This window comes from Mya arenaria, chromosome 1 (genome assembly GCF_026914265.1).
Source record: "Mya arenaria isolate MELC-2E11 chromosome 1, ASM2691426v1".
Lineage (NCBI taxonomy): Eukaryota > Metazoa > Mollusca > Bivalvia > Myida > Myidae > Mya > Mya arenaria.
Window position 1 is genome coordinate 35,761,666 of NC_069122.1, and position 22,880 is coordinate 35,784,545.

The 22,880-nt window shown below is 34.9% G+C and overlaps 1 protein-coding gene across 1 annotated transcript; it reads left to right on the forward strand.

The window, feature by feature from the left end:
* Positions 1–5,867: 5,867 nt before the first annotated feature.
* Positions 5,868–21,818, forward strand: LOC128226764 (uncharacterized). Its single transcript, XM_052936808.1, has 7 exons — positions 5,868–6,016; positions 8,159–8,230; positions 9,584–9,645; positions 12,099–12,148; positions 14,381–14,490; positions 18,022–18,093; positions 21,726–21,818. The coding sequence occupies exons 1-7, from the start codon at positions 5,993–5,995 to the stop codon at positions 21,816–21,818; spliced, it is 483 nt and encodes a 160-aa protein (XP_052792768.1). The 5' UTR covers positions 5,868–5,992.
* The last annotated feature ends 1,062 nt before the right edge of the window (positions 21,819–22,880 follow it).

The window sequence follows — 22,880 nt, forward strand, 5'->3', positions numbered from 1 at the left end:
TTTCTTGACTTAAAATTGATGCATAGGAACACTTAACTTCAAGAGATTGTGAGCGTTACCAATCGCCGACAAATACGTTAAGGTCGTAGATGCAGCCAATTTGGTAATGTAGCAATGTGCAATGAACGCCAGGATAGCCCGTTGAAGAAAATTATATGTTTGTGGCAGATCTTGAGCGTCTTTGGTCAGGAAGTTATTGAAGGTAGCCAAAGCTCTGTTGTATGTTTTTGCCGTATAAGCTGCCAAAGCATTGTTGATCAGCCCGTCTGCAAAGGACAGGTAACTCGAGTGGCCGAGGCCAATTGGCACAGTTTGGGCCGCATGAAAAATCTATGAGACAATCTTCTGATTCGTAGTTTACCGTATAAACTAGAGCTATTCGTTACACCTTTGAATGTATAATAAGCCCTCCGAGAGTTTAATGAGAAGAAAGCGAGGAACTACCCTCGCAATGCATTATGTGATTTTATTTGACGGCAACAAAGTCAGAAAGTTGTAAGAAATGTTAAACGACGCAAAAACACTCACATTGAAAGTTGTTTGATGGTAGTTTACATCGTGATTACTTTAATTCAAGTAATTTAATATCACACAAAGCAATTTGTTTTTGCACATTGGATTCATCAGTGTCAATTAACACATATTAACTTTTTTACCCAAATAGTTCTGGTGTCGGTAATGTGGTTATTTGAAGGTCCCGTTTTTTTGGAAAAACAAAATTTCGTCTAGCAAAAGTATAAATTAACTTTTTAAGATATGTTTATCGTGAAGAACCAGTTTCAAATGTGTGTTAGTTTACTTGTTACTTATTTTATGATCTTAGATAAAAACAGAGTCGCTTTTCAGGACTCGCAATGGACACAAGTCATTTGCATCAAATATGATGTCAACTTTAATGCTTTGAGTGTCGCTCTATCAAAGATGTTATCTCATTCAGAATGTAAAGAAAAAAGAAAAACATTTAAACCGCATCTTTGTTCTTAAGGTGCTATTTCAAATATATATTAGCCTTATGGTTGCTCCGGGATATGGAGTAAGAGGAGTCGTAACTTCAGATATGCGCCCCGCTTTACAGAACCGGAACAAATGTGGTTGTCTATTTTATTTCTTGTTTATTTCTACGACGTAACGAAATAGCTTTTCAATCAAAACGAAATTTATTACGTTATTACGAATAAGTTATACCTGTGTGTCGATATAACAAAATGATATTTCGTAATTATGAAATCAAATTATTTATTGTGAAAATAAATATGTATTTTTGCCAGCTAAATGGCTCGGTACATTTCAGGGGCTTTGTGAAATCAGTCCCAATTAAGCATTTATTTATGAATTTACAAAAGCTTTATCTAATGTTACTATGAAGTTCAATTAAAGACATCTATCAGTTATATTGTCCTATATTTAGATTTAATTATGTATGCACCAAGTGCATGTCGACCTGCACTCAAAAGACTATATACAGATACTAGCCAACATGCAAATGAGATAAGGATGCACTAGTTATTGTCCTGATTAAAGAGCAGTTTGCTGGGGCTCATTCACAAGAACGGACGGAAAATGAGTAAGTAGATCTGCTTCTTCTTTCAAACTAATGTTTGTGTCATTGTATGAAATATATTGTCGAAACACTACAACGTTACCACAAGTAAACACTTACGCCTCATCGGGGCAATGTAGTTAATTAATAATACTCAGAAAATGACATTTTGTATCAAAATTATGCAATAAGGAATGGTAGTTGTAGAAAAAACGTAGCGCCGGGTATCTTATGAAACTAAAAACAAAGCACTTGTGAATAACTTATGTAATGCAAGCTATTATTGATTTAATGGTCATCTCCATTCATGTTTAATAACTAACAATAATAACAATAATAATTCAAATGGCATATTATTATTTGTATTCGGTCATCATTGCATTTAATACCTATCTACATTTGAAAATCAAATATATCAATTAGTTTGTAAATTATTCTCGAAAGGCATATAAAGTGTGCTAGAAATAATACAAGATAATGACAATTAAAAATACAATTGTTTTGGCGTTTACATTTGTGTATATGGTGTTCATATGTTTGTGTGCCTAATTTATTATCGCTTGCCTTGTGCCCCTACACAGAGTTTATTTTCGTGTTTTTCGACAACTGCGCTTGTCCCTGTATTTTTATTGTATTTAAGATGAATAGGTATTGCGCAAACGCGTATAAATCATTATTGCTTCTGCTCCGTATAACAATATATCATGCCTCCAACATGATGGACACAACGCCATTGGTCCAGGACTGGTCACGCTGTGACTCCGTATTTTCCATATTAAGTCACATATCTTTAAATAGTACCAAAATGTCGTCTATAATCCGATTTCGATTCTGATGAATAAGTGAAACATTTTCCATACATGGATCAGAGTTAATAGTTTTCGACTTAATATATACTTACTCGTACCTTGTTGTTATTGATTAATCTTAATGTAACACATCCCTTTGTAATATGAATGTTGGTCACCTTCCGGATAAAATACAGCTGATTGAAAGCGCCTAAACATGAACGACAGAATGCTAGTGGTCCAGGATTTGTCAAGTGGTGACCCCATATATTTTCCATTTTGTGTCACTTAATTATATGTAGCCATAAATTGCCTCTATTTTCTGATTTCAATTAATAAAGGACACATTTTCCATAAATTGATAAATGTAAACCGGTTTTTCACATGATATAAACTTTACGTGGTAAGTACGTAACCATACACAAGATATAGGGTGTGCAGGAAACCATATTCCATCTATATGAAATATTTTTCCCGTATATCAATATCGTGTCACCTCTTAACCCCAAAACCTCGCAAGATGGTATCAAACGATTCATTTATGAGTATAATTCATTAGCAGGAGAGTGTGTCGCAAGTGGGTATCGTAAGATTCTATTCGAAGTCTCATTCATCAGCTGGCGTGTGTGTCGTACGTGGATATCGAGCGATTACTTTCTTAGTCTGTTTCATCAGCTGGAGAGTCGGTCAAAAGTGGGTATGTATTCAACGATTCCTTTCTTAGTCTCTTTCATCAGCTGGAGAGTATGTCGTACGTGGGTATCCAACGATTCCTTTCTTAGTCTCTTTCATCAGCTGGATAGTGTGTCGTACGTGAGTAGCCAACGATTCCTTTCCTAGTCCTATTCAGCAGCTGGAGAGTGTGTCGCACGTGGGTATCCAACTATTTTTTTCTTAGTCTTATTCAGCAGCTGGAGAGTGTGTCGTACGTGGGTAGCCAACTTTTTCTTTCTTAGTCTTATTCAGCAGCTGAAGAGTGTGTCGTACGTGAGTATCCAAATATTTATTTCTTAGTCTTATACAGCAGCTGGAGAGTGTGTCGTACATGGGTATCCAACAATTACTTTCTGAGTCTCATTCGTGAGATGGAGAATGTGTCGGTCGTTGGAATCTCCCTATTCCGTCCTAGTCTCAATTATCAGCTGAAGAGTATGTCGCCTGTGGGTATCCAACTATTCCCTTCTAAGTCTCATTCTTGAGATTGAGAGGGTGTCGGACGTAGGAAACTCACGATTCTGTTCGAGGTCTCATTCATGAGATGTAGAGTGTGTCTGACGTGGGTATCCAACTATTACTTTCTTAGTCTTATTCAGCAGCTGGAGAGTGTGTCATACGTGAGTACCCTACGATTACTTTTGAGTCTTATTCAGCAGCTGAAGAGTGTGTCATACGTGGGTACTCTACGATTACTTTTGAGTCTTATTCAGCAGCTGGAGAGTGTGTCATACGTGGGTATCCTACGATTACTTTTGAGTCTTATTCAGCAGCTGAAGAGTGTGCCATACGTGGGTACCCTACGATTACTTTTGAGTCTTATTTAGCAGCTGAAGAGTGTGTCATACGTGGGTACCCTACGATTACTTTTGAGTCTTATTCAGCAGCTGAAGAGTGTGTCATACGTGGGTACCCTACGATTACTTTTGAGTCATATTCAGCAGCTGAAGAGTGTGTCATACGTGGGTACCCTACGATTACTTTCTGAGTCTTATTCAGCAGAGAGTGTGCTGTACGTGGGAACCCTACGATTACTTTCTGAGTCATATTCAGCAGCTGGAGAGTGTGTTGCACGTACGTGAGTATCCAACTATTCCTTTCGGAGTCGTTTTCGTGAGATGGAGAATGTGTTGCTCGTGGGAATCCCACGATTCCGTCCTAGTCTCAAATATCAGCTGAAGAGTATGTCGCCTGTGGGTATCCAACTATTCCCTTCTAAGTCTCTATCTAGGGATTGAGAGTGTTTCGGACGTAGGAAGCTCACGATTCCTTTCGATGTCTCATTCATCAAATGGGAATGTGTCGGTGGTGCGTATTCAACAATTTTTTTCTGAGTCTTATTCATAAGATTAAGAGAGTGTCTGACGTGGGTTTCAACGATTCCTTTCTGAGTAGTTTTCATCATATCGCGAGGAACGAAATGTGCCGCAAGTAGATATAAATCTTACTGAGTATTGTATGTTCTTAGCGTTTATTAATACTATCTCACTTCTGTTTTTGTCTAATATGGATGGACACCACAGTAGCGCGTAAAATACTTGCGAACTTGTAAATCCAAGTAGACTTGTGCAAAGGTTCACGCAATATCTTTTGAAGAGGTGAATTAATCAAAAAGATCTGATTTTAATAAGGAATATCTAAATGTAATGATATTTGGCTTGTTGTAATAGAAATAAAACGAATACAGTTCAATGTGTCTTTGTGCGAATCAAAATTTGATGATTTTAATAGATTTTGCTAAAGATTACTATTCTAAACCAATCGTTGTAATACTATGTAACTTTGATTATACATTTCTTTTATAAATATGTATCAATATAAACGAGTCTGTTAAATTAATATTTCTACAAATAGGTTGATTCGCGAAACAAAACAAGATAATGAAAGCAATTTTGACAAATCACCTTTGGTCAGGACCAGAGTCTGGATTTTGACCTCCGAAAGAGCTTGACAAATTCTAAAATACTATGATTATTTTTATTGTATTCACCTACACAACTCTATCCCCCACTCTCTTGCTCTTTCTGTGACTCTTGAACGCACACGAAAGGTATTGTGTTTATGATTTTTATATATCTCCAGAGGTATATGTATTTGCCATTTAGTACTTTAATGTTAGATTACATTAAGTTTCATTAAAAAAAAACTGTTTTTCTATTATTATTTTGGTATTTTTCCAGATTTGTTTATAATATTGGAGAATTTTCTATTTTTTTCTGCGATAACTGCATTACCAGTTCTTATTCCTTTCTACATTTCGCATTTCTTTTTGTATGCGTTTGTGATTTCAAGAGAAATGCGTAGTTCATTTCAATAATTATAATATTAAATATGTATTTATGCTTAAATTTGTTCTTTATAAATGGACTGTAAAATTGCAATGCGCGCGCGCGTGCGTGCGTGCGTGCGTGCGTGTGTGTGTGTGTGCGTGTGTGATTTAATTTAATGAAAAACTGTTTCGATTGTTTCAGAAGTATTGGTTTCATCGTTTATATGTGTCGTCGTGCCGGGTGGTAAGAGTTTTTTTTTATTTAGAGTTTTATTATTCATCTAAAATATTTTTATAAATGATAATCGAATTTATCTAAAAAAAAGTATTTGTTTCCCCCCATATAAAAGTCATTTCTCTCTTTAAATACACACTTCCAAGTTTAATGTTTCAAATATAAGTGTCTTATAACGATTTCATAATGCTGCGGCAGAGAGTGGAGACTTACCAATTGTCCAGTTTGGTGACTAAAAACGAAACCCACATAAACCAAGGCTGGGAATTGAGTCCAGTGGTGCGCTAACCACGGAAACAACAGTTTCCGAATTACAACTTACACGACTTTATTGAACTGTGTACGATTTTATTCTTTTTGCAGTGTTTGCACAAATACCATCGCAAAATATCTTGAAGTGTCGCTTATGTTACAATGCCACGACATTAGCCAACTGTTCCTCGATTATGTTTTGTAACAATCAAACACAGGTAATATATCGTTTTTGTTAGTCAAGGTTCATATTTTTACAACGATTGTAAACCAAGTTATCAAAAAATTGTATTAATCACTCCCGATGGCACGGTGTTACACGAGACACGAGAGCGTGGTCGCGTGATGTGTGTGTGTGGGGGGGGGGGAAATGATAAGCCGGAAGAACAGCACTTGTAGGGCTCGTTGACCATTAACCAAACTCACTAACCCCAGCCCGGGAGTCGAACCCGGGACACTTTAGTGAGAAGAACAGAAGAGACGAGTGCGAGTCCACTTACAACTACATGTACCTTCGTTTGGTCACCAGGCAACACTAATTCATATTAATATATGTAGGATACTTTAATACCTCTTGGTAAATATTATACCTCTTTAGCCAGTCAGGGGGGGTGTTGACACCTGTTGCTAATGAACAGTTTTCGTCAATTTTCATGAACAACTATCGTGTATCGGTGGATGAATTCTGTTCTTCCAAAGGCTATCGTATTCTTAATATGCATCTGGGTTGGGATAACCTGGAAATATAGTTATACCACCGAGACGTTATGAATTTGTGGTCATGGGTAATAAAGTCAAAATTTAAATGCATGCAATTCCATGTCGGAATGTATCTAGTCAGTGGCGAAGGAGCAGGCGTAGGTCTTTTGCGCGATAACGCGGAGCCTGCCAAGCACAATAACACCTACTGGGAGTAGTCCAAGGTCTATATCACCTACTCCGAGCATGCTTAGATCAATAGCGCCTACTTGGAGCAGGCCCAGGGCTAAAGCGTTTTTGTCGAGCAGGCCGAGGCCTTTGGCACCTACTTAAAAAAGGCCAAGGCATATGGCACCAACTTTAAGCAGGCCAGGCCTATATCGCCTTCAAAGAGCGGGCACAGGCCTAAAGCACCTACATGGAGTAGGCCAATGCCTACAGCGCCTAAAAGGAGTAGGCCCAGGCCTATAGAATATTTGTAAAGCAAGCCAAGCCTTATACGGTCTTAAAGAAGCAGACCCAGACCGATAGCGCCAATGTAGAGCTTACCCAGGCTTGAAGTGCCTACGTTGAACACGACAAGCCAGCCTTTAAACACCTACTTGGAGCATATATGAAGCAGGCCCAATCTACAGAAAGCGCAGGCCAAGAGCACCTTCGTTGAGCAGGCCTAGGCTGAAAACGCCTACGTGATGTAGGCGTAGGTTTGAGGGGCCAACGTGGAGCTGGTTCGGGCCTTACGCGTTAACATGGAGAAGATTAAGGTCTAAACTGCATTCTTGGAGCACAACGAGGTCTAAAGCCAATGCCTGTATCGCCAACATAGAGTTGGCCTAAACCTGAATCACCTCCATTTAGCAGCCCTATGCAAAAATCGTCTACGTGTGGTAGACCTAGGCCTATAGCGCCAACTTTGAGCTAGATCAGACCTTAACCGCCAACATGGAGAAGACAAATGCTTATAGCGCCTATTTGGAGCAATGCCAGGTCTGTAGCCTTCAAAGAGCGAGCCTAAGGCACCTACACAGAGCAGGCCCAGTCTAAAGTAGGCCCAGGCTTATAGTGCCTACTTTGAGCATGCCAAGGCCGATAGCGCCTGCATTGAGCAGACCCAGGCCTCGAACGCCTACTTGGTGCAGGCCAAGGCTAATAGTACCTTTGCGGAGCAGGCCCATGCCTATAGCGCTTACTTGAAGCGGGCCAAGGCCAATTCCGCCTTCTTAGAGCAAGGCCATGCCAATAGCCCCTTCTTTGAGCAGGTCAAGCCAATAGCATCTTTGCGGAGCAGATCCATAACTATAGCGCTTACTTGAAGCAGGCACAGCCCTATAGCGCCTAGTTGTAGCAGGCCCAGGCCTAAAGCGACTTCGTGGAGCAGGCCCCGGCCTATAGCGCTTAAAATAGCTACACTTGCTATTTATTGCTATTCAACTACTGCTTTATTTATAATTTAATGTATTTATTATTTGTTATTGTTGTTTTTTGACGTCATTTGTCTCTCGTCGAATGTCAAATCGTGCCTCTTAACAGGGTTGTCGTTAATTAATTCGCTACTTGGCTTGTATCTTTTGTTTTCCGGATATGTCAGTGATAGTTCTGAAATTTCTCAGCGAATGTTGTTGTAATGTTTATATTCAAAATGTTTTTTTTTTCATTGGAAGGAATGTTACATGGAGGAAGTGATTACCTCGTCCTCTACCATTGTCTACTATGGAGGATGCCGTGCAATTAGCGTATGTGTCCCTGTTTACTTTAACACTTCAATTCGGTTTACACAACAGTTTACCTTACTAGTTTATCTCATTAAACATGCGATGTCTCGTTACATTGTTTTAAACTCGACCTTTCCTCAAACTCGGTACACGATAACAATGTGCGCTACGTCGTGCTCGATACAAGATTACGTTCTGTGCGGTTCTTCGTGCCCGGTACCCGATATTTCGCTATGCGCTTTTTTGTGCGCTAATAAAATGGTATAATACCCCTATAAGTTACCTGTCGCAATTACTTTTCTACTTACACTATAACTTTAACGTGCAGATACCTGTAGTTATGGTTTCAATTGTCGTTTGCGAAACTTCACTCCGCGTTGTAACGGTAGGCTCTTCGGAAAACATGTAAAACACCTTTCTCTGGTTGAATAGTTGCCATTTATTGTTCATTTCGTACAATCTTTTTCAAACCAATCGGCGTAGATAACACATACCATGTTTCTAAGATATCCAATACAAAGTAAATCTACTAATACCTGGATGACGTAACGTACTAAAATAAGTCTACACATACCCTAATTGTCCGACCTAATTACTATTATAGAGATGGATAAAGTTAAAGCCAGACAACTAAGATGAAATAAAATCTTGGGTTTGCTTTTCATATAACATGTCGTCACTATAAAGAAGAGTAGTTTAAGGTATTCACGTTATATTGGGAATTGTGCATCTTCCCGCATTTTCCCATCAACATAGTATTCGATTTAATAGTGATATTGCATTGTCATAAACGTGATGAAACTGTTTATACTCAACATTCAAAAGACAGCCACAGTGCCGTACAACATATGTAAAGACTGGATATGATATAACTACTTATGTTTAAAAATATAAACAAATCAAGTAAACTAAGATCGGAAAGCAGCCACTGCCGCATTCTTCTGCAGAACCAAGGAGTTCCAGATAAACAAGTGTTCCATTTAAATGTCATCAACATTGGCAACAATGTGTTGCTTTTAAACCTGAACTCACTCTTCGTGGCATTTATTTAGGATCACAAGTTTTTCAGTATAACTTCTTTTTAAGGAATCAATCAAATATGTCAACCTTTGCATAAAACCAATATTTCAATATATATTATATTTGAAACTTTCTAAAAATTAAGTTGATATTAAGAAGCTCGGCGCCGACTCATTCTTAAGATGACCACATATAATTGCTAATAACAAATATATCTGGGGCTTGTTTTCTTTACAAAATGAAAATATAGCGGTTTCATTTTGCGAAATGTTTTTGGTTGTCAATGAGACATTTTTCATGAGTCGGTTTAGCAAACGAATCACATTTGTTTTATTTTTAATATGTTTCCTTCAGCACTGTTCAGCTTCGTCGACGGCCATTGGAAAACGACAAGGTGACTTGATCTCATGCTCGGAGTATGTATTTTGAGCTCTTTTTACAGATATTTACTATATGACCTTTTGTATTGTTGTCCTTCTTGGCAAGGATGATTTCTAAATCAAAATCCAATATTAATATACACTCTTTCACAGTTCATAACATTATTTAAAAGTAGCAAATTCAATTGGGAAATACTTGCAAAAATCACCTGAAATACATACGTACGTATTCGAACACTCTAACTAAAGACAGTTGCCTACATTATTGAACTTCTTTATAAGTACTCTTGGAACCACCATAAAATGTGTTTTTGAAACGCCGCATTTGATAACTGATTTATCTCCGTAACGGGGACATGTAAGACGAACCGTTATGGAAAAAACATAAAAAATTAACAAAAAAAGACAACATGATAATTCAATTCCTTTGCGTATTTTCTGGGTTTTGCTTCGACAGATATCATTGGAAGAAAAATCAATTACCTTTAAGGCCTACTTTGATAGAAGTTACCCAGTACAGGGGGTCCAACGTGAAATGTGTTCGCCGAATTTTAAGTGAGGGAAATTGTGTTAAGCCGAATAAAATGGCGGCGTTGAAAGGAATTTTGGTGTTTCAAGGATGTATTTTCACCTGGTAAGTAAGTTATATCACCTTTTTCGCAATATAGATACGCCTACCCGGAGACCACACGTGTAAGCGTCTCTCGGTTTTTTAACCTATGTTTCTATAGGCCTTTACAAAAAAGTTATTGAATGTGTAAGCTGAACGATTGATTGTTTACAAAGTGAAAATAGAAAATTGCGTGACTTGAAACTGTGTTTTCGGCCCAAGCTTACTATTCTTGTACCTGTTTAGCTATTTCTTATTGAATATTTGCATTATTTATCTTTTCGACCGCTACTGCACTTACATGGGTATTATACGGCCAATTTGTTCATGTTTAAACACCTTTTATGTTGGGCGACGAAGTTTTATGCACTTAAAATTCGGCGAACACATTTCACGTTGGACCCCCTGCAGTAGTTTACTGAAATATATGTTTCAGGCAATTGTTGTTTAATGATCATCAAATTTTAGAACAATTTGAGAAAGAAACAGTGCTAAGAGATAATGTTAACGCGCTTTGCACATCCTTAAATTGCATTTAATTTCAAATAAAATTCTTGCAGTACATTCAAAATATATTACTTCCCTTCAATTGCTTCTCTTAAAGATTGTTATGTATATTCTCAATAGCTTAGGCCCCACTTTCTACAAACATCTAAAATCCCTTATGACAGGATTAATACTTGCTTATTTTTTTGTTTTGGTATAATCAGTGCAATGTTTACATATTCAAGTGGTGTTGGGTTTTACTTTAAAAGGAAATAATCCTTGAACAAATCAAGTTTAACTAACTTTTATTTAATACGATCAAGATTAAGACATAAATTTGGTTTAATGAAATAAGATCCTATGGTTGTTTGCTTAAGAACTTGGGGCCCAGTAGTGAGTTTTAAAGTGGTAAAGGTGTCTGTTAAGATGGGGTGTGTGAAACGTTTTCAAAGTATTCTTGGTAAAAATGATTTTAAAATAGTATCGTTTCGCAATATTTTGTTTTAATATCAATATATCGTTTGAATGAAAAACCGTTTAAAAAAATATGCATACATGTGGATTAAGATGTTACATTAAAATGAAAGTGGGAGCACTAAGACACGACCAAAACAGGTCAGATGTCATATATATAAAAATGTCGAGAACCTAATTTGAAGTCGCAGTTATAAGAGTATCTTTAAGTTTTTTTGACAGTGTGAGTTCCATTTTTATCAATTTATTTTATACAGTTATTCTTTATAATACTATTCTTTCAATGTTGTATATATCCTGGCATTGTTTCTAGTAAACGTTTAATAAGCATGTCCATTTATATTCGTTTTTTTATAAAATAAAAGCAAGATTTTATTTTTGTTTGATGAAAGATAATAACAAAATATTAAAGAATGTTCTTATATTCTTTTCATCTTATTCTGCGACATAAACGCAAGTTTCTATAGACCTCGAAATAGCCATGTAAAAGTTCTGTAATTACTCAATACCACAAAATGTGTTCTTCACTAAATTTCAGTGAATCTTCAGGAAAGAAAGCTAAGCTCATTAATTAAATGTCTACAATTGGAAAGAAATGCCTTTACCAGCATGGGAATGGTGTGGCAAATATATTTTGCTAAGTAATAAATCACATCCTTGAACGTTTTATATCATTCTAAGTTCAATTGTTATTAAGCTAAATAGATCTTATAACTGTTTGTTTTGCTCTGTGTTGTGCATACGAGTTTTCATGTTCGTTTTCTTGTTTTGCCATATGCTTTGTTGTCTTGCTTGCAAATGGGGGTCAAGACTACAAATACAATTCGAATACTTAAAGGAAATGACCAATCTGCGGCATGAGCCATTTGGCCCTTATTTATGAAACCAATCAGCATATTTAAATATTATCTCATTTCAGATGTTGCAAAAGTGGACATTTATGCAATTCTAAATTGTGCGGTTTAATGAGTAAGTATAGTCAAATCTTGAAAAATGTTCCATGTTGATCGTATATATGTGACATACGATGAGCATTCAATATATAATGTAACTGAAGCCAGCTCATGTATGATTAAGATTAATTGTAATGACCTCAATTGTTTTGTTGAAAAAAAATGGTAATAGAAGGGATCTATGACATCTGTATTATTGGTTTTAAAAACTAACGGAATTTCGTCAGATGTTCTCATGGAAAGTTGATAACGTTTGTAGACTTTGACAAGTGTCACGAATGATAAAAATAGTGTAAAAAATGTTTTCAACAACAAGCGCAGTTATATATGTAGTCGTCGATTTTTTGTTTCTTTGTTTACAAGCATGGAAAGTTAAGCAGTGATCATCATACATAAGAATAAATACAAAACATTATCTACGTTACAGATGCCTCTGATGAAAATGTATAAAAAGTTTGAAATATTTCAAATTAACACATACAATGAACATGTTTTTACTACGAAATTCAACTGCTTCAGTTATCTTCACCAGGAGTGTGTGCATATCTGTCAGTTTAATTTCTTACATTAATTTGGTATATCAAAATGACATTATAATTTGTCTGTACAGAGTGTAACACACTTTGTCGACAGAATAGCATTTCTCAGTTGTTTTGCAACATTTCTTCAGGTGCAAAAGCATTGATTCAGTTGCATAACAAACAAAGTGCCCCTCTGCCAGGTTAATGCCCATTAATATAAAACTAACAAAAGGGGCAAACACAGTGGCAACACAAAGTATGAACACAGTTTAGAGGCACGGATAAGGGCCTGAAAGACATTGCACGAGTGGCAATAGTACGAAAAACATAAACAGACCAGACCCTCATCATAATAACTGTATCACTGAATTATGAGATTGGTGCCTTGGAATAGTCAGTGGATCACGAGCTTACTGGACCACGAGATTACCTAGGGTTACTAGATCAAAATATGCCTGGAGTTAAAATAATTTATATCCGCATAACCTCACAATTGATCCAATATTAATTAACAATTACAAAATAGTTCATATAGGCCAAACGCATACGGGGTGAACTTTGAAACAATGAATAACATAGTTACGTGCCCTATGATGAGGCGCTGGCATTTCTTTACCTCTAAATTAAAGGAACATTAAACTGGTTGGAGTTAATGGCAACAACAATATATATTTCAAACCTAAGTAGAACTCTACAAAATGTTGACTTTAAGGATATTATAAACAATACTTCCATATTGTGTTTAGTGTAGCTACGAATTGAATTCCCTATCAATTCAAATTCAATTTATTTATTTATGGGATAAATGATTTAAGTTTATAAACAGTGTTTTCCCAATGATATATTTATGGGATGTCTGACAGAACGGGGTAGGGCAGGGAGGGATGTCCACTCCCATTTTATGACTTTTTTAGTATTTTATTAACATGGTACAATTTGCCTATTTTTCATAATCTTTTAAGGTAAAAAAGAGTAATTCAAACGAACTCAAAACGATCCGAAAACACAGTGAATGCAAAGTAAATGCAATGTAATGACTTCTAATAACAGTTTTAACCAGGAAACGTCTACTTCCATCCGTCGTCTGCTTCAGATCTCCGTTGCTTGGATGGCTGTGAGAAATAAGATTCTAAAGGACTTTATTCTAGGCTTATTTATTTTTTATTTTTCATTTTGACCTTTTGAAGACGAATTGCCAGTATTTGGGAACATTGACTATCGCTTAGTTATGATTTTTATAAGATTTTATAAATTTTGTATAAAGGTCAACAAACAAATAATTAAAAAGATCATTAGGCAAACTAATTAAATCTTCATTCTTTGATTCAAATTAATACACACATTTCACATTCAGTGCGCTGCGCAAATTAATCTTTTAACAGACAAACTGAACGCAGCAACGCTCATAAGTCTGACAATAAATGGATTGCAAACTTTACAGCATTCCTGCAGGTAAATTAAAGATTCGTTTCACGGATTACTGCATACTTTTATGACATTTAGAACACTTGAATTAAGCATGTCGGAACAATTAAGGCATGTCGGGATTTCAGCTCTGCCTCTGAGTGCATGTCGTTGTAATTGTTCATGATTATATTGCCCATTTACATTTTCCAATATTCATACACTTTTAGATATACCACCAACCGGTAAATCGTCAATTATATTAACCAGATTTAACTGATTATGATACCATGCGTATTTGGACAACATGTTCTCTATTTAAGACACCACTGTAAGTGATCAATGCTACTTCTGTTACTCGGCGGGCTCACACCAAGGTGACATGACTAATCCAAGCGAATGCACTTCTTTAACAACATGCGATGTAGACCAGGTATGTTTCGATTGGTTAAGGTAAATTGTTCGTGACTGATTACATGTAATATTTGGTAATATTTAAAAAATGTTTATAGGCAGCGTTCCATTCATGTTAGACATTGTTGTATAAAAGATTATTCAGGAGTAATTTTAAAATTGTTAAATAGCAATGACTTGGATAAAGTCATTTTAATATATTTAAATAGCAATAACTTGGATAAAACTTGTTCGATATTCATGCAAAACAATCTTTGGCTATAAATGCATGCGTAAATGCTATTAAACCAATACTTTCCGACTTTCATTATTTCAATTGCAGCACAATGATACAATCCAAACCACAGGGACAAGCCCAGTAGTCAAACTGTAAAAATAACAAAGGCACAAGTAGGGATCCAAAACAACAATAAACTAGAGACACATATAAACGTATGAACACCACCCACACATAAATGCAAACGCTACAAACAGACAACATCAAAATAGCTTTGCTGATATTTAAGAAATGGTACCATGACCTTTGACCTACTGACACTTAATTTCATTTTTCAACTGATTATAGCCTATGTTTAAAGACTATACATTCCAAGGAGGTAAAAAACATATTAATTGGAAACGAAATCACACATACCATTTCTAGTTATGGTCACCACGACCTTGTCTTTTGACGGTATGAACCTTAATGAATAGGGGTTATAGACTGATCATGACCATTGTGCATACCAAGTTTGGTGACTGTATGTAAAATGTCGGTCACAAGTAATTGATATAAAACAAATACTAAAATATAGCTCAAAAGTTATATGAATAACTATAGAAACAAGTCCAAATTCTAAATTTTTTGTCATAAATCCCGTTTAATGGTGCAATATGGTACAAGGCCAATGAATAGAATACAACACAAATAGTCCTAAAGCATAAACATGGAACAACACCACAAAACTCCACAAACAACACAATGCATATATACTATATAAAAAACTAAGGATGTTTTTCAATTTAATAACTAACTTCCTTGGAATGGTCAGCAAAATGTAAATTTACTGGGGTTTTGAAAATTCAATTAAATAAAAAACAATATTTTCTTTTAATAGAATATACTAGCAAAATAAAGTTATTTTTGATATTATTGTAGAAACATTCACCACAATGCAGCAATTAAGATAACACATAAATTGCCAGGTAAAGTGATCCCATACCCCATTCTACCCATATTTATACTTCATATGTTTTTTTTAACAGATGCATCCCTTATTTTTACTTTACGCCAAAGAATGGCAAATCCTGGACCCACTAACCATATTGCATAATAAACATATTATTAACATCGTTCAATAAACGTCATTTCGTTGACACTAACTAATGTCATGGTTGAACATTGTCTGTAAAATATATTTTGTGCAAACCGATTGAGAGAAACCCCTATGGCTTTAATGGGTTAGTGTTTTGTATGTTTTGCTAACAGTAGCTGATACGGTAGGAGTTTCGCTCATCATATTTATGAATTCACACACAAACAGGGGACAATATAAACGTTGAGTGAACTGTTGAATAATTAAACTTATATAAAAACAATATGAACAAATTCAAAATACAATGCATTAGCAACTTGTTTCGACTAACCGAGTATAGTTTTTTCTAAAACCATGATATGAATAAGTCCAAATGAGTTGATAGCTTTTGGTATTTTCCTTGACATTAGTAAAGAAATTCGATGTCGTAGAAATGCAAATGCATCATTGCATAATAAAACGAGACATTCCTTTATTATTCTAATTGCACTGACTACGCAAGACAGTCCTATTAAATATTCCTATGTTTAATGTTTAACTGTAAGAAAACATGAATTATATAAATAAATTAAAATATGAAAAATATATAGTACCCGAGATCTTCTATGCGCATTACATATTAAATTGAACTACAATGAAACATTATCCCCAAAATATATTTTTTTGTGCAAGTACTGCTAAATTACCGCTATAATTTATTATTTTATTGTTGGTATTATATGCTGTGTTTACAGACATTTTATGTTGTGAGTTGGTTTTCACACCTCCTTTCAATTAAATATAAAAATAGATAATTTACCTGAAGTTCCCAAACATTAGTAACGCTAATACCTTTTAAAGTTTCATTTTAATATACCTTGAAAAAGGATCTTAATTTCAGAAACAAATGCTATCATATACATCGGTTACAACGGATCATAAACGGACATGACTGGACTTAATTCCTTTGGCCTTATTAGACCAAAAACTATCGAAATAGGCGTTACAAAGGCAGTTGAGCACACAGAATTTGATTTCCCTGTCACCGGCTAGTGTCAAGTATTTAAGAATTTAAATTCATTTCGGGGCGGCCATGATTTCGATCTTAAATGTCCCGTTAAAATTGCAATATCTTCATGGGTAAATTGCCATTGTGAGCGGGGCATTCTAGATCGCATTAAATGACCACTTAATAAATTTAAATCTTTATATGTTTTCTGTTGAGTTGCAGTTTTTTTCTCGAAGTCGGTACCGCCTTTTTTAACCGCATCCCGCAAATGCATGTTTAATATTACGCAGAAAATAATCCTGTTATATTCTCTCGCTTTTTTGTTTTTATGTATCTTTGAAAAAATCTGCTTCTATGTATTATATAATAACAGCTCCTACGTTTTTCAATGAATTTTGTAAGGCGCTGTGGGTTCGCACAAGGGAAAAACTTTAAATTAAAAAGATATTAAACGTTTTTATCCCATCCAAGTTCGTAAAACATTTGTTGTATTTTGACATTTTGCGTTTCCTTATGTCCAACTGTTCTTCTTTTGTAAGTTTACTACGTAATTGTATATAATTTAAAGTTTACCGCCACTCGAGTTGTACTCGTATCACCTTAATTTTCACGACAATGAGTAAAAATACTCCCAAAATAAATTAATGTTTAGAGTGAGCCAAGCCGGGTAAAGTAAACAACATTGTGCTGACAAATCGTTTTCCATCATTTTCATTCTTTGCTTGAAAATCCCCAACAAGTCTTGTCGATAAGGTTTTATACAAATCACTGACATTCTTTTATTCCTATGTCTTGAATTTCACAATGCAGTTAACTAATCAATGAACTCTAATAAAGAGGAAGAATTTTCTTGAATATGCAAATATCACGATTTTTGATATCGAAATATATGAACAGTGTTAAAAATGTAAGGAAATACAGATTTGCCGCCTAATCTGTATTGTTTTCAATGTTAACGCCAAATAAAAACGCCTCCGTATTAGTCTACACTGGTTTTAGTATACTAGCACAATTTCCTTAACTATATTCGCTTTTGCCTCCCTTTTGAAATTTAAAAACACATGCTGTTCCAGCGTATCAATAAATGGCGATTACTTTCTTGATACTACACTGCGTCCATTGTGATCAAAAAGGATAAAATTGAATTCAATTGCAAACGTTCCATTGGCCGCACAACGAAAATTGGCCCTGGCTGCATAACTGATAATGGACGATTCATGCAAATAACCGCGGGACTCGCTACTTACTTGTTTTCTCTATTTATCAGGCCTGTTTTGGGCAAACCAAGCATCATCCAGGACAACCTACGAGCATCAGATACGGATGTTTCAACTTTGAGGTAATCAGTAAAGTATATATATCCATAAACTCCTGATAACGATTAAGGGGATCTGTTTATGTACAAAATATTCTTTGCATGAGGTGGGTTAACATGACTTTGTCTCATAAAAAAGCATTAGTTCTGGAAAATGATATCCCTACAACAAATTGTTTTATTATCATTTAAATTATTATTAGTAGTATCATTATTATTATTATTGTTATTATTGTTATTATTATTATTATTATTATTATTATTATTATTGCAAAAATATGAATTTCAAACGTCTTTGGCTCGTAATGCAATACAAATTCAATATTTTATATGTATGTGGTGTTATTCAATTTTAAATTCTAAAGAAAATTATTCTCTGTTTATCAGCGCATGATATGTTCAATTGACTATGTGGCCATGTCACGAGATTGTTACGTTACATTTGGATATCGCATTAAGTAAGAGTTCTATCAATATCTTAACGAAGCAATCCAAGGGTAAGTGTTCTTTGCATTCATTTATTGAAATACATGTTGATCAATATTTTTTCTCCCAAAATGGAGATAACTACTCAGATAATATTAAAAGTAATTTAATATCACCAAACAAAGCAACCCGTTTAACGTGTGAAACATAGCCTTACAATCAAGTTAAGCGGTATTTGCACATCAAACTGAAGTTCCAGCGATCATTTTGAATTAATCGGTTAAGAAATATTTAATATCTAATAATTATATAGAGATATGTAATGTTGTGTTTTTGTCATCAGGTAAAGCCGAATAAGCTATTGGTGTTACAATGAAAACTTTCTCAAATTTTACTTTACTAGGTAATTGAAGGCAATTATAGGCATTAACTAATAGAAATACACCGATTTCTTTCATGTTTTGCTCATTGAAAGAACAACAGTGATATAAATCAATAAGATATTTTCACTGCAAATTTAGGAGAAAAAATATCAACTTTAAGAACTACTTTTAAAATCCATTGTAGTAACGTCCCATTGATTAAAACTAAACACTTCCTTTCTGAACCAGAAAATTTGAAATTTGAAATTGAATGTTCGAAAATTTGCTTTCATACAAAACAATGTGGTCTTCACTGTATACCTGGTTAATGAGCCGTCTTTAACCAAATCATACTGGTCTCTGACAATGACGGATGACTCAATACTCATGAATCATCGAACACACTCTAAAACTAATGAATCTTTTTTTATCCAATGATTATCCGCAAAAGATTTGCTTACATGTTCGACCTTTAAAATTTCCATTCAGTAGACGGTGCCGTAGGTTAAATATCATGTATTAATGACCTTTTTAATTTAAAAGTACTTCCGTGCATTAACTATTATTATTTGGAACATACATGAATTACTAATAGTTCATTGAAAAATGTTTATTAGATGTGCGCACTATATAATCAGTGAACAAAAAACTATTACAAAAACTATCAGTACACATTTTCTCCATGAACCTGGAATCGAAAAATGACGTCTACGTCATCAGCTATAAAACTGCGTAAGGGGCGTCCCAGGGGTAGCAGCGTAGAAAAAAAAAAAAATAATAATAAGAATACATATGAAACTCTGCTGTAGGATAAAAGAAACAGAACAAATGTTGATTTCAGTGCAAGATCGCATTTAATCTTAATCATTATGGCTTCGCCACTCGTGAAAATATGTTTTACGAGATCACTCGTAGAATGAATTGCCCTCTAACACTGAAACAACAAATATCAACTCTATAATATAGATAATAAAAAAGTAACACTCTTTTACTTTAAATATACTAGCAAGACAGTAGTAGAAAAGGCTTGTACTAATTTGCACCAGTGTCTGATGATATATGTGTGAAAAATGAAGTTTGTATTTACAAACGGATGCTTATTTTTTTGCCTATAATGTTCTTGCACGAGCAGTTAAAACTTGCTTACCATTATTATTAGTTATAAATGTATGTGAGCATAAATATTTGGTTTCTAAACTTAACCTAAGGTTCATATAAAAGATAACAAACACATTTATATTTAAATATAATACAACAGATTTTGTTGAATGGTTTCTCATTGTGTTACGAAATGTAGCTCCGTCTATTACAAACAATGAATGATATTTTCAATTCATGTGACATGCGATGGTTTCTTATTTTTCTAAACTTTAAGCACTTAAACAGCCGTATGTGAGAGAGAACGTACGCAAAAGTAAAAAAGGGCCTCTGACTTGACATTTTACATAACGATTATTTTTTCATATATATCATTTTTATCGATTTAATTTTTGAAAAAAAAAATGTTATGGTAAATAGCTTAAATAGACCACAGTAAGATATGTCCATAAATAGCCATAAACTTTTTTCTGTTCGAGATTGATTTTTTATATATATATTTTTACATTAACTGAGCCATATAACAACTTACAATATATACAAACATTGTTCGATTTGATTGCAATCCTGAAAAGGCAGTTGGCAATAACAAACTCCTTTTTTATACAGTTTGAGCATTTCCTTTAGGTTTTAAAAAATATGCAATTCACAATATATATCTCAAGAACCAAGTGTTATGTCCCCTTTCTTAAACTGCTCTGTATTTCGGTCAAATGGACAGGAAGACTATTTTCCTTGTTTGTTTATTTGATTTTATCAAGGTTTATCCGCGCCTATTGGTTGCATTATGGCTTGACACCGCCGTAACGTCATCATGACTTAAATTGTGGTTAAGTGTTAAAAGTGGCATGACAGAAGTGACTGATATTCGCAGTAACATCCAGACATTAGAAGACTTGAAAAAAGAGTAATATACAAGAGATCCGGTTGAGATACCCTAGCTTTTTGCGAATAGATACCTTAGTTCTGTAACGTGCTCGGTGAAAAGTACCGATACATTGGATCTAACTTTCCTGGGTTGAACAAGTACTACATCTTTTCCCCAGTACTATCGTTAAAATGCCGAGCGTCAGTTAAGGGAGCTACTGTTATTGTATTACTTAAATCATTTGCACCAGGATTGCGCATATAAATGCATTTTTAAGAGGTATTAATATTTGAATTGCATATATGGTCTTGAGTTATACAATCAGGTCAAGAGTGGCCTGTTTTTTTAATTGCCCTCTGCGCCAAAACTTATGTAGGATTTTCCTTAATCAAATATTTGTTTCAGAAAGCAACAGGCAATTGTATAATATTAAGCAATTTGTCCAGAGAATATCTTAAGGCTAGTTATTTAGTTTGTAAATTAATACTTTATACCACCACTTCTCGGATTATTAAAATTAATTTCGCTTGTTGATAATTGTTCACAAGGGAAGTCGATAAATTTACTTTTTTGTCTCACATTTTCAGGGACAATATAAAATGACTAGGCTAAGTTTGCATATAAGTTAAATGGGCCGGCATTCATTTGCACGATTGTTATTGACAAGCTATGCTCCGCCTACTTGTTAACTCTACGTAACTTTATAGCCAAAGCTATAGAGAGCACTCTTATAAACTGCACAAAATAATAATTAGATGTCTTACCTTTGACCAAACCAAAATATAAACTTTTTTATCCAATTGCCTACATATATGTCAAAAATGGATATATAACTAGCATGTGAGTATGGCCAGGAGTCATTGGCAAACATTATTTTCTATCATTGCACATGTATGTTGCAGTTATGCCGCGATGTGATGAAAACGGCATTTGACGATTTAACCCGATGCCTTGCACAAAATGCCAATTGTGATACTGATCATTCGGGAGTCTGAAACGTTTGCTGTAGAGGTGCAAGCTGTAACTATGGTGATTGTCATGAGATAAGACGTAAGTCGTTCACTGTCGTGTGAAATTAAGAACATCATGGAGTGGCCATGTCCTCTTTTTTATAATGATTCTTGTTTCTATTCTACTAAAAACTTTTATTGACTATAAAGTTCAGCGCTATAAGTTCCGTTTTTTGTTCTTTGCTCTGTATCCGATGTTGTAATGCATGACTGAATAGTTGAAATTAAGAAATAAATATTGTCAAAGATTTTCTTATTTGTATGTTTACCTTTAACTATTTTCAATTCAATTAATTGCTTCGGTATATTTGTATGTTTTCTGCACAATCACTAAACCGCAGTGTGGGAATAACATCTCTAACTGCACGTATTTAATTCAGAAAATTGTTCCAAGTTCATCCAATGAATCGATAATATATTTGGATATCGAAGGATGTAAAAGAAAATGTATTATCTAATGCATTGCCTTATGGCACGAGGAACAAGTATGCTTTCATCCCCGATATGTGAATGAACAATCCGATTAACAGTCATACATGCTTTCCAGAGCGACTGTTTGACGAGTACAATCGTGGTGTGTTTAGTTTGGACACCCTGGAGTCCACGTCAGATGTAGCAGGGTAATACATGCGGAGCGGACTTTTAGACAGTGAGGTCGCCGTTCAGACTACTGTGAAATGCATTGCGTGTATTGCAATACATTGAAGTAAGGTTATGTTCTCACCGGTGGTTTTTGTTTCTGATGTATTATAATATCTGAAGACACTCTCATGAGCCTTATTGTGTCACACATAAAGGCCTAGTTTGAGGAAAGTCTGGCTTGCATATTACCAGCCACCCAAAGCTTATTTGTCCCCCTGGGATGCCACAATTTCCGTGTAAATGTTTATTGGCTAATTGCTATTTAGGTGTTTTTTTCATAATTAAATACGCACCGGTTGTTCAATGAATTATCAAATCAATGGTCCGAGATCTGAGGGATGGTTAAGGCAATAAGCATTAAGGCCAATTAACAAACGACTGAAATATTAGATATTGTTTGTGCTT